At 34.7% G+C, this 13,565-nt stretch overlaps 1 protein-coding gene across 2 annotated transcripts; it reads right to left on the bottom strand.

Moving 5' to 3' along the window:
• Nucleotides 1–1,018: 1,018 nt before the first annotated feature.
• LOC105804317 (dual specificity protein kinase YAK1 homolog) lies at nucleotides 1,019–12,843 on the bottom strand. Of its 2 annotated transcripts, XM_012636880.2 has the most exons (18): nucleotides 12,086–12,841; nucleotides 10,312–10,511; nucleotides 8,810–8,963; nucleotides 8,607–8,716; nucleotides 8,408–8,477; nucleotides 8,212–8,294; nucleotides 8,032–8,110; nucleotides 7,901–7,941; nucleotides 6,749–6,871; nucleotides 5,389–5,539; nucleotides 5,117–5,231; nucleotides 4,913–4,995; nucleotides 4,751–4,825; nucleotides 3,994–4,068; nucleotides 3,102–3,928; nucleotides 2,275–2,427; nucleotides 1,442–1,740; nucleotides 1,019–1,279 (listed from the first exon to the last, which is right to left on the bottom strand). In XM_012636880.2, the coding sequence occupies exons 1-18, from the start codon at nucleotides 12,278–12,280 to the stop codon at nucleotides 1,203–1,205; spliced, it is 2,910 nt and encodes a 969-aa protein (XP_012492334.1). In that variant the 5' UTR covers nucleotides 12,281–12,841; the 3' UTR covers nucleotides 1,019–1,202. The 2 variants fall into 2 exon arrangements, with proteins under 2 accessions (XP_012492334.1, XP_012492335.1); XM_012636881.2 differs by lacking the exons at nucleotides 1,019–1,279; nucleotides 1,442–1,740; nucleotides 2,275–2,427 and adding an exon at nucleotides 2,828–2,881 and having other exon boundaries at nucleotides 12,086–12,843.
• Nucleotides 12,844–13,565: the final 722 nt, after the last annotated feature.

Here is a 13,565-nt window from a genome sequence, read left to right as displayed (position 1 = left end):
AGTTTATCGTTTATAACTTAGTTTTCTTTTCTTTTTAGCTTTCTCTTCTGTAAAAACCTGTTCTTTTAAAAAGTCTAAAAATTCTTCAGCTTATAAATCGCACTCTACCTACATACCCTTCCCCATTCTAGACCTAGTACTGAAAGACTCAGTCATGATTATGATAGTCTTGTTAAGACAGTACCTCATAACCTACCTCTTTAAAGCACGTGCGACCATGTTTTGCAGCCACACTTGCAGTGAAGAGTCACATAAAATCTTGACCCAGAGAACATTCTAGGCTTTGCGGCAGAATGCAAACTCAGAAGGCCAGAGGGTATCATCGCACAAACTCCTTATGTTTCCCGGACTCTGTGTTTGACACATTTACATATGGATATAAAGGTATCATTCTTCAAAAGTATATAAAAAAGCCTTAAAGAAGACAAACATATCCATATTTGACAATCTATCCAAAGTCCAGGTAAACATAGCTGCTGTCAGTCTTCAAGCAACAACATACAAGATTTTATTTTCTTAAAGCAATTTTTTGAAGAATATATATAGAGAGAGAGAGAGAGATGATGACAGGATCTCGCACATTGATTGACAACATAAATCTTAGTAAGACTTGGTATATTTCTACAAGTCTTCGTAATTGTAGGAACAGAAACACAATTGAGAAACAATAAGATCACGCAAATTGGCTTCTTGGAGAATCTTCAGTTCCCCGATCACCAAGAGTGTAAACATCAAAAAGGAAAGAATTTCAGATCAACAGATCATGCATATAAAATAAATATACTCTACCACTAATTGAAGATATCGGCTCAAACCTGAACTTCCTCTCGAGTACTTTTCAGAAGCTGCTTTGATTGACTTAGTAATATGATTAAATTCCTCAAACAAGTTAAAAAGCAGTTTCAAGAATTGAACTTAATTAGAAATCTAGCCTTTTGGAAATACAAGCAAGGACCTGGACCAGGCCCAGGACCACTCGAGCATCATTAACAAAAGAGTAGCGATTGCATGCAAAATGTAGGAAGACAAGCAAAACAATCACCATGAATTATATTTATGAAAAGCACAACGAATGAGCATGGTCTGGATGAGCATTTGCTTATAATGAGCTCACTAGTTAAGTGAACTATCGAGTACAAATTTCTTTGTCAAACACCCAAAACATAATCCCACGCCATAAAAAATTAAAGTTGATTCCACCATTAAGCAATCCTTCCATAGTCCTTTCTTCCACGGGATGCCGATGGAATATTTGAGACGGGATGATTAGCCCTACGCCCTACATTAACAATGCCAGGATCAAGTAAAATGGAATCAGTTCATTCTATTCCCTAAATTATCCAACAAATATCATATAGATCAATACAAGAAGCCCTATGAAATTACAAAGTGGAATAGGAGGTAACTAAAAGTAGTTTGATGGTGTAAAGATAGGAAGTACCCCATGGCATGCCATTACTAAATGAACTATTCCCAGGAGAACGTGGTCCCCCTGAATTAAAGCTAGGAGGAGGGAGTTGGACTTTCATCTGATTCCATTCACTACTTCGAGCACCAGTGGATCTCCCATGATTGAATCGCGGAAGGGTTTGTTGCCCCAACCGACTGGGATAATTTTGTGTCATATGTGGTGTGAAGTGAGATTGCTTTGAAGTAAAGCGGGGATACCCAGTATGCCAATCGTTAGTTGAAGGAGGACTACCCACTTCCAAATGTGAAAATCCTATAGGACCATTCTGTCTGCACTCAAACAATATAGAAATACGTCAAGAACAGTGAAGAGGTGTTCCAACAAAAAATCAAAGCTCTGCTCTTGTATGTTTGACATATTTGAAGATTTCCATCTCTGCAATGGACAAACTCATCTTGGGCGGCATCAATTATATGGAACACAAATGCAAACTATAGCCTTTAATACGGAAAACAAAAACAAGGGCATAAGCATAACCAGACATGATTTAGAAAGACAAATGAGTACAAGAATTTATTAACGCCCTGGGTCCTTGAGCACCTAGGTTCGAGTCCCATCATGCGTAATTACCATGTGTGGGTTCTTCCCCATATTTACTATGGGTTTAAGTCCACCATGTGCGGGTCTTGTCCAGATATATTAGTTCAATTGTGCTTTCTATTGATTTCATTCTAGTTATAGTTGCTCGGACATGTATTATTTGTGACTGTACATGTGATTGTACTTGTAAATACTCTAAAAGCAAGAGCGCACACATATATATTTTGCAACAAAGTCAACAGAGGAAAAGGATATTAAATTACCTTTGAGTCGATAAATTTGAGCATGTGGTTAAGGCAAGGTTGAATCTTCCAACTCCAGCATATGAATCAACTGAACCTATATGCATTCCTCTGTTCAAGTCAGCTGATATGCAACTTTCATCTGATCCATCCTCTTGCAGAAGAAGTTCATCACTATGGTGACAACAAATGCAAGTAATATAAGAAGCTAAAAGATCGTAGAATAAAAATCACAGCAAAACTCTCAGGTTTAGGAGTACCCCTGATTCCTGATGCAGCATGGAAGATTTTTGACGGACAAGAAAACTTACAGGATATCAGATAAAATACCAGTGCGCATGTTCTACGATAAAGAACATATCAACAATAACCCAGAATTTCAGAAATTCTGGTATTTGTTCAAGTTAGTTCAAACATACCAGAAGTTGTTTGATGTTTCGCTGGAACCATTTCAGATATCAATAGGCAGCACAATTATCAACTCTTCTCACAAAGCAAAAGTGTTTAGACTGTAAGTTATTACCACCCAAAGACTATAATGCAACACAATAAATATATTGGATCATACTCGGTGTATCCAGATAAGCTCCCATTCTCTTCATATTATTACTTTATAACAGCAAGCAATCTATAAAGAATAAATGCACATCAGCACGACAAAATAAGGAAATACTGGTATACAACAGTGAACTGAAAAGGACAAAGTGATGGCTACTAAACTACATGACAACCATCAGTACATTAACAAATGGTCTCCACCCTGTAGGCAGTGTGCAGTAGAAACATGACAAACATATCTTAAATATTTGACGAGCATAAGTTTAGACTGCAATGAATTCTCTACCCACCTATAATTTGGATCCCAATCTCCAGGATCAGGCAACGGCATGCTGGCCTCTGAATTGTCTTGAGTTGCTCCTGAGCTATACTGCAGTTGCACATTAGAACCAAGTCCTATGGAGCTTGGAATCTTCTGAACAATTGAGTAACTTGTAGCCATTCCAATGCCACCTCGCTGTTGCTTCCAGTTGGCTGCGTTAGAATTTGACTGTATATTAGAGGGCAGACCACCAACCACTTGAGAGTTTCCCTCAGCTTGGTTAGAAACGGTGCCATCGGTCACTTGTCCTTGCCAATTTGAAGATGATGAACTCTCTTGAGATTGGGAACTTCCAGAATATCCCCAACCTTTTCTTCTATTAAACTGCCCAGCTGCAGCCATCTTACTTAAAGGTGATCCTTGACAACTGTTTCTTGCGGGAGAAGTAGGACCATAGTGTCCAGGAGAGCCACCTGAAACTTGACCATAGGAGTTTGGAGGAGTAAACTGCGAGGGACTAGTACCAAGGGGAAGTGGTGCAAAGTTTCCAGCTGATGGACTCACACCAAGTCCATTCCCATGAGAGTATGGCAGAAATCTTCGTCTAGCATCAGGGCTACTTCCAAGCATCGATGCACCACTCTGTGGGTGCATGTTCATTGTAGATGGACCAACAGGTGAATAATATGCAAACATATTACCATTATCTCCGTAACTCCCGTAGCTGCTTCCAAGCCCAGTATTATCATTATAGCTACCATGACTTCCTACACTGCCATAGCTATTAGCATGACCATATGGCACCATTGGGAAGTGTGGGCTGTTATGAAAGGAAACTCTGTTCCTGTTTGGAATCTACACAATAGAAAATATGGATCAGTATAAGACTAATACTAAAATATAATTCTATCACAGCTTACATTAGGAGAAAGACCAGCTGCAAACCAATGCCCTCCACCAGGGTGATGATCCACCTTTAAGTTTTGAGCAACAGGCTATAGAAAAATAAAAATAAAAAAAGGCACCAGATGTTAGACAAGTGTCATTTCTTCTATTTCTCACCCATGAAATAACAGGTGCATATTAACTTCCATAATGTTGCAATCCCACAACAGCATATTGCTATGACAGAAAACCAGCTCAACTTAAGTGAAGACCAATAAAGCCAAAAAAAGAATTTCATACTCACAGAAACAACCATAAAGAAAAAGACAATAAAATGGAAACTGAACATTCACCAAAAGATTGCTAACTTTCATATTTGACAAGTACAGAACTCCAGGATAAGTTTTTCATATGTGAAATTATTTTCATCAACCTTAAGCTTTTATAACAGTGTTTTATAAAAAAGATATAAGTGCTTAGTGTATAGCATATGATTATAACAGTTCTCACAAAGGTACATAGATGACCAATCAACTAAGAATAAACATGCAATCATTATGGAAATCAGGAGAGGACTAGCAAATTCCTCCGTATGCATGGTCTCAAGTCTTTCCCCTTCTATCTCTGCCGCAGCCTTTTATTTTTTCTTTTTCCTCTTTTCTTCCTAATTTATGATTTATACATCTATATTTGTAGATGAAAAATTAAAACAAACCCCACATAGTTCATATAATATTATGACATAAGGTTCAAGTTTCTTCAATTGCACAGCTAAATGCATAGGTCCCTTACCAAGCGAGGTGTCTCAGGGGGAGGTCTGTATGGGCATGTGAAAGGTTCCCCAGTAACAAAAGGGTGTTTTGAAGCCTGCACGATGCAGTTGAAACTCTAAATATTGCATCATATTAATTGGAATATCATGATAAAGAAGCATCCACGGAAAATTTCAACGACCTGAAGAGGCGACCACCGTTTTGCTGGATCAAACTCAACCAATCCCCTCAAGAAATCAATCAAAGCTAATCGTATTTGACTCTCTGCGACAGATTCATTATAAAAAAAAGCTTTAGTAGATTCTTAACAGGTGGTAGTCACACAAAAATTTTCCACCCATGCCAAGCTGTGCCTGTAAGCTCAATTTCAAGCTTAGATGCAAACCTTTAATGATATCTTCTTTAGGCAAGTTTTTCCTGTAAGGATAGTTTGTAACGATTGCTTCAAGGTTCTTATGACTGAAATACTCTTTGCCAATCAACGGTTTTTTTAGCTCCCTCTGAACAGAAACAAGCAACAATGACTATTGGATGAAAAAGAATTACAATGACGAGATGTTAAAGCATAAAAATTAACAAGAACCAATCATATGGAATTCCGATTCTTATACTAGTTTTTAAGAATTTTTCTTCAAAAATGCAAATATGAACACTTACGGCTTCATATTCTTCTTCTGTTAAAGCTTGGTATGCCCTTCTGCCACCACTGGAGATTTCACCATTCTCCATATTGTGGATGCTTCCAATGCACTTAAAGAACTTACTTGTGTTTTTTGCCTCCTTTAAAAGATAATCAGGGGGTTGTCCTCTACAACAATACAACCATATATAAAGAGCTGTTCACAGAAAGTGCAAAAATACAATTGAATAGGTAATGAGTGCAAAAACAACTTTTCAACTTATAGAGTATCTGATTGTGACCATGTTATTATGGGGTAAGGAGAAATAAGCAGGAAACAGAAGAATATGCGAAGATATTAAGAAAATGATAAGCAGCAAATTATATATATTGAATGCAAGAAAATAGCAGAACGACTAAGAACAACTGATTAAAAATAGTTCAAGGAAAATCAAGTAGGAAGTATTCTAAAATTCTAAAGATAAAATACACATTATCATGTACAACTCTAAACTTCAATGAATTAAGTCAGCTAAGTGACCAAATTTTAACCCAAAGATTAATGTAACTTTAGCACACAGCATAATCCAGGGGCACTTCAATTTTTAGTGAACAGAAACCATTTGTTTTAGACTAATCTCATAGGCCAGTCCAACTACAAAATCAAATTACTGAATGTGTGTGCAACAGCACATGCATGTCTTTAACTCTTTTCGCTTTTGAAACAAACATAAATAAGGCATTATAGTCTGTTAAATAAGCATAAAGTCTAATACGAACCAAATTGTTTAATGTGATCACGGGTGGTCAATCTTAGAACCCCCAAAGGGGACTCACAGAATACAATCCTAATGCTCAGGGACATATGTAGAATTCCAGAGCATCCTTTAGAGGATCTTATATAACATGAAATCAAATTAGACAATTGACATTGATGAGAAAGTTATAAATATCCTAACCTGCAATATTAACCTATCTCTTATGTACATACAGCTCTCTCAAAAGTATTCATGCCTATCTTGCTAGTGCAAGAGATGAATGATCTTAAGGGATCTAACTTATCAGCATAATACTTTTAGATTGAATAACATAAATCAGAGAGAGAGAGAGAGAGAGAGAGAGGAGGGGGGGATTGCAATTCTAATTTGCAATATGCATAAAATATTTGCAATTAAGAAAAATCAAATAAAAAATTTATCTCTTTTCTTGTATGGCATCATTTAATTAAGCGAAACTATAAAAATCCATACACTTTTTCGTTTGAACACAACCTGCTTGATTATCCTCCTATCAAACCTACCAAAGAAATAGCTATTCCTAAATCAATCAGAAGAAACTGATGCCTAGAATAGCGTGAAATTGTTAGCCAAAATGCATCTACCAAAGCAAGAGGCATACCCAAGTATTTCAATCATTCGCCTTAGCAGATCAAATTCTGAAGAACCTGGGAATAACGGCAGCCCTAAAAAGAGTTCGGCAACTATGCAGCCAAAGGACCACATGTCAATATCTGTTGTATATCTGAACAAGGATCAAGGTTCAAACTAAAACAATCATAACAGAAGACATTGAAATCAAAATCAAGGTACTGAATCATCAAAGATAATAACAAATCGCAACCACAGAACACCTTTTAGAATGAGTGTTTTCTAATATTACTTCCAAAGACTAAAAGATGTGATAAATAAAAAGTTATATGGGTTGCAACTTGTTAAAGAAAACAGTGATAGAAAATAAGACCAAATATTCTATATCATTATTTGAAAGAGATCAACTTCACACAGAAATAGAAAGATCTTAGTTATACTGCAGATACTCAAACAAATAAGTTATTTTGCCAATTTAGATAGAGTTCCATATCATCCAGGAAAAAAGAGTTAAATACCTTAAAGATGATCTGAGATATTACAATGAGTGCAAACCTACCTTTATCTCGTTTCTTTCCAGCCCATCTACTGTTGGTCGGTATGAATGAAATAACTCAACGGTAAAACAATGACAAAGGCAGACAAGCCCAAACCAACATTTTGAACAATCTACTTGAGGTTTAATGTTTGATATTTTATGCCCTTCCTACCTTATGTTTTACTTATAATAGATCAAACAACAGATACAAACCCCGAAACAGGTTGAGATGAAATAAAAAAGGATCTCATTAAGGTCAGTATTAATAAAATATTATTTAATACAGTGAATAAAACAAAAATTGCAGCAGTAAGTTGTTATATCAGCAGAGAACACCTTCAACAAATTCAGAGCTATATAAAAGGTCAGGATAAATTTTCGCACCCATAATGAACATAAGCCCTGATGATTCACATGATAAATAACCTGAACTCCAAAGGTTCATTTAAAACCTGAGGATTGGTTATGTCAAATAAGTTCTGCTGAAGTTCATTCCACCAAAGTTACAGTTCAGCAAGTCATTGAAGATGAGAAGAGATATTACAAGGAAAGAAACAACACCATGATCCACCAAAAGACAAAAGCATTAAGCAAGATCAAGTGATAGAAATGAATTAATGCTATAAATCCATGTCAAAAGGATACTGATACCCAAGAAGAACTTCAGGAGACCTATAATACCGGCTCTGCAGAAGAAAAGAAGAAAACACAGCCATAAGACCCTTGTGAGCATGACAACAATGAACAGTATAACATGCGATAGTGATGGAGGAAACCTGAATGTAGGAATAAACAGTCCGATCTTCCATGCAAGCTGATCCAAAGTCAATTATTTTAATTTCTGCTGGCTTGACACTGTTATTTCCAATACAGAAATATAAAAACTTCACTGAAAGAAATATAAAAAATTTATTTTAATTTTGTAAATCCTGACTAACCCTGAAAAAGCAACTCACCTTGTGCACAGAAGAATATTTTCTGGTTTAAGATCACAATGAATTATTCCAGCATCTTTTAATAAAGCCAGTCCACGTAAAATCTATATAAAATCAAAATTATGCAATCAAAAGACCATTGGAAAGGGATGTCTATAGCTAGTCTAATCATTATTCAGCTCAGAATCAAATTCTGCTATAAGAAAACTGCAAATACCTGTTTTGAGAACAGCTGAACAATGCTCAATGACAAACCCCTAAAATGGTTTATCTTGATAAGCTCATACCTAGATCAGTAGGAAAATATTAATAACATGCTACCCAAATATATGTATATATAAAAGAATCTGTCTGTAAAGGGTAAAAGAAATTTAAATAATGAATCTTGTTCCATTATATGCCAATAAATTACTTACAGGTTGGTGTCCAGAAGTTCAAAACAAATGCACAAATGACGTTGATGTACAAAGAAATCGTATATACGGACAATGTGATGCTTGTCTTCTGGATCATATTTTTTGTTTAACTGCATATGGCAAACAATGAAGCGAACACAATGATATTTCACTAGGGGTATCTGTAAAATAAGGACACATACAGCACTAAGAAACTTAATTACCGTTGTCAAAATAGAAACTTCAACCAGTGCCTGCTGATAATAAGCAGGCTGGTTTTTAATTATCTTCACAGCGACAAAACTGCTTGTTTCGGGAACCCAGCATTTCGCAACCTGCCCAAAAGTCCCATGACCAAGAACGTCTTTGACAATATATCTACAGAAAATCATTAAATCATGAGTAAAAGATTCCTCCAATAAACTCAATTCTAAATGATAATAGACCAGCCACCTGAAATATTTTTGTTACATTGCTATATTCATAAGTCTATCAAATACCTTAGCCTTCATGAATGATATGAGTTCATTTTCTTTCTTTATATTTTTCCTTGTTTTAAATGGTTGGTTATCCTTTGTTTCTCATAATGGATAATATCTTTTCAATTTCATTAACTAACATGTTTGCTGCCTGGGTAATGTAAGTAATATTAGCATATAGCATCAAATGTATTATTCATGCTCAGAAAAGCCATAAAATTCAATTACGCACATAGAAGAACACCTTGAAAGCAGTTTTTGTTCTAAAACCATGCTAATCATTGACTAAATCAAGCCCATTCACAAAACAACCTACCTATACAAGCCAAAGAATTTAACAAGCTCAAATGTAGAAGTATAGGCCAAAGCCAAGTTTGGTAAATTCTTCTCCTGGCATTTTGACTCAACTATAAGACTGCCCAGCACATCAAACAATGAAGTTCCACTAACCTAATTTTGAAATTGATTTCTTAGCTTATTACAGTAACTGAATAATGATTACGACTTTCCCCACAAGGCAACAATTTCACTAGCTAAGCCAAGCCTGAACCAGGCTTGGGATGACATTTTACAGAGCCAACGCAGCGTCATACTTGCACTGCCCCCAACTCTTCTATTTCTAAAAAGCTCTACTATAGCACCCAAAACCTTTGGAAACGAACCACAGGCATTTTGCTGGGGTTGCGAAGAACAGAATCAGAAAAGGTGTTTTTCATTGTTGTTGTTGCTAGACTTAAAGAAGAAAAAGACCAGCTAGGTACATGGATTAAAATTTTAAAATTGAAACTCTACAAGGAGAAGATGATGGATTAGGGGAGGATTGGTGAATTTCTAAATTAATTGAAAAAATGGTTCACAAAGCTTGGCAAGCCCAAAGCCCCAGATTAACGCTGACATAGAACTCATCTGGCAAGCCAAGGTTTGGACTTCAGAGTTCAAAAGCTAAAAACAAAGCGTCTGCCATAGCAAAGAGAAACTAAAGGTGACATGAAAGAGAAACAAATATGCACTTCAAGATGACCACTGTTTCTGACACTTCAATGTCAAGAAATTGTCCATTTTAGTTTAGGATCAACTAGTTGTTGATAGCAGCACAAATGAAAATTTTAGTTAAAGAACTGTCTTTATTCCAAAATAAAGAAAATCCACAAGGCCCATGTGAAGTCTATTTGAAAAGAAAACTACATAAAATGCTTCAGAAATTAAGTTCAACGTCACGAGAAAAATTATGAAAAGCAGTAACAAACCTTCGCTGTGTTTCTAAATTGATCAAGACAAAGTTCACTGATAGAATAAGATCTGAATTCACATTGTCATAGCCATCATTGAGGATGCCAACAGACGGGCTAGTCAAAAACCGCTTTGGGTTCAATTCTTCTGAATATTTAAATTGTGGATTGCATATTTGGTATGTTTCAATTATGTCCTTTGTCAGTCTTGCCACCAACTGCACAGTTAAAGCTGCATGTCAGCATAAAAATTTGCCTTATATTTGGGGGAAAGTAATTGTCTTCACATCCACTACATAGTAGCCTTGTAGCTGAATAGAGTGTTGAAAACTTAAACTTTGAATTATATAATATTTCAAGTTGATTGGATGGCCCACTTTGCAAACACAATAAAATATTTTTAAGAGAAAAAAGTGTTGAACCTTTTAAATGACTAGGATCTACATAAGGCATTTCATCAAAATGTTCTTTTTCCTTCTATTTCTCAACAACACTAAAACTAAGTATAAGTGATACATTTGGCATGCAGGACTAAGCAGCATATGATAAGAACCATTCTATCTAATGTTAGTGTTCCCTTTAAAAAGAGGATAGTATGACAACAGGATGAGTAATCCTATGGAAAAAGGAATGATCATTTCAAACCTATAGGCAAGAATCATAATTTGGATATCATATTTTTCATGTATCCAGCGTTCCTCCTAAAGTTGCAGTCTTCTTTAAAAAGTTGTATCTAGACAGCTGCAAAGGCACTTTTTGACCAAGGACAACAATCATCCTATCTCTTCCACGCACCAAACATGGAACAAGATAATAATCAAGCCTATCCTACTTTTAATCACGCACACATGTAAAATAGGATGATAAAATACAATCTTATACCCATGCTCATGTCACGTTATCTTAGTCTCTCCATTGTCTTGAACATCAAATGCAACCTAAAAGATTCCTTTGCCATTTTTTTTGGTTTACCTCTTTTACTTTTTAAGGATTTAAAAGATCTATAAAATCATATGTATAACCCAAGAAAGATCTATTTAACATTTAATTTTAAGAAATATGCCGATATACTTTTTCTAATAGTTGCTTAAAAAAATCCTATATTGAGACATTAAAACATAAATACCAATTCAAATGAGTTCCTGCATTAAGAAATAAATAGGGCACATGACAAGGCCATTTGACAATAGAACATCCAATAAATAGAAGGAGATCCATAGTGCCATTGTCAGGTCAGACTTTGATGATCCAGTGGGCAAATGAAGAACAAATAGGCATCCACGCTCCATGGAGACTATTTTTCAAAGAGTCTCTTCTCCCTAGTTTAACTTTTTTACAGACATCATAGATTGGCATGAGTTGAAGTGAATAATGGCTTATCAGGGTAGATAGGACATGGGATCTAAAGTATAAGGTTGCAGTCAATTTGCTAATATTTGCATCAACATATTGCATTCTTCTAACTGGAACAGATCTGATCACTTACTCGGCTTAAGCATACTGAAATGGTGCATTATACAAATTGAGAAAAGTATAACAATTGAGAGCTTTCTATGATATATTTGCATGTAGTGAAACATAAAAGATTAAGTTTACTTGGTTTATATATGCTTCTCTTGAGTCAGACAAACAGAATCACCAATCAAACCAGCTGAACATAGAAATCTACACCAATTCAAACTCAAACCAAATCGAAAGCTCCTCAAAAGTTTCTTAACATTTGAACATGCAAAAAACTACCCACAAATCTTTAGAAGTAAATAGGAACAAACAATTAGAAAATATAACTTACAGGCCTCCTGACAAAAACACGCGGCTTTCTATCAGCTTCATTCCTGGGTGAATACGGTCCAAAAACCAGCTGACTCGGCCGCCATCGCACCGCAGACCCTTCATCTGACCCCAATTCAGAGGCCCCCTGAGGCTCTCTTTGATTACTAGGACCAACTTCATCCATAACTATCCCCTTAGAAAAGGAATCGACCATTTCTGACCCCAAAATTTACTATTATCCCCAATAGCTCCATTGAAATTGAAGCCACCCAAAAGTTGAAAAAACAAACAACACCCCGATTTTGATCAGCAATTGGATTGCAATTTTGAAGTCAAGATCGAAACTTCAGTGATTTCTCAAAGAACCCACCAGCTGACTCCAATCCCATTAGTTTTCTTCTTATTTTCTCTTATTAACAGTTTAAACAGAGAAGAATCAGAATATTGGAAGTCCAGGTCGATCCACAGATTATCAATAAATAAAAGAAAAATCAAATTTCGATATAAAGAAGAAACAGAAAAAGGATTAACCCCTTCTATAGATTGTAAAATAAACACAATACAACAAAAACAAAAACCCACCAACAAAAGAAACCAAGTCGGATTTTTTTTAAGAAAATAAAAAGACCCAAAACTTAGACTATAAAGAAGAAATGCAAGAAGAAAGATCAATAGATGAAGAAATAGTTAGAGAGAGAAAGAAAAAAAGAAGAGAGTTTTGGGTCTGAGAGGACAAAGACGCCGTGTTTCTTTCTTCCTCCAAATGGGAGCTTTTATTTTCTTTCCGTATTTAGATTTGTTATTTTATGGGATTGTGGCTGTGCCATGGAAATACTGTACAGTGACATTTTCCCATAATTTTCTAAGAAAATTACCTATTTTTTGGTTCATCTTTTCTACGAAATCATATATATATATATACGAGGTTAAAAAATTTAGTCGGTTGACATTACACTTCTTTTACCCATATTGAGGCATTTATTTTAAAATTTAAGTAAATTAATACCCTCATGTTCTTTATATTATTTTGTTTAACTTTATTTTATAATTTTCATATTTTTATATATTTTGTTTTAACTTTATTTTATAATTTTTATACAGTTGATTTTAAATAAGTTATTTATTTACTTTTATATTTTACTTAAATAAATCAACTTTTAATGTTATAACATTAAAATTAATAAATATTACTTTGTTAAGTTTAAAATATACATATTAGTAACATTTAAATTTATATTTTCAAATATAATAAAAGTTAATTATATTTATTTATTAAAGTAAAACAAAGATAATTATAAAATTATAAAAAATCTAACATTAAAATAAATTAATTTAAATATATATAAAATAAACATTAGTAATATTATTTAAATTGTAATATATTAATAATAATATTCAAATGAAGATGAATTTTTGTATTACTTTCAGGGGTGAGTGTTCAATCGAATCAAGTCGAATTTAGTAAAAAATTTGAGTTAATCAAGTTTATGAGTATTATT

Source organism: Gossypium raimondii, chromosome 11, assembly GCF_025698545.1.
Source record: "Gossypium raimondii isolate GPD5lz chromosome 11, ASM2569854v1, whole genome shotgun sequence".
NCBI classification, from domain to species: Eukaryota; Viridiplantae; Streptophyta; class Magnoliopsida; order Malvales; family Malvaceae; genus Gossypium; species Gossypium raimondii.
The sequence above is the reverse complement of the archived record's forward strand: the minus strand, read 5'-3'. Positions and strand labels throughout refer to the sequence as shown.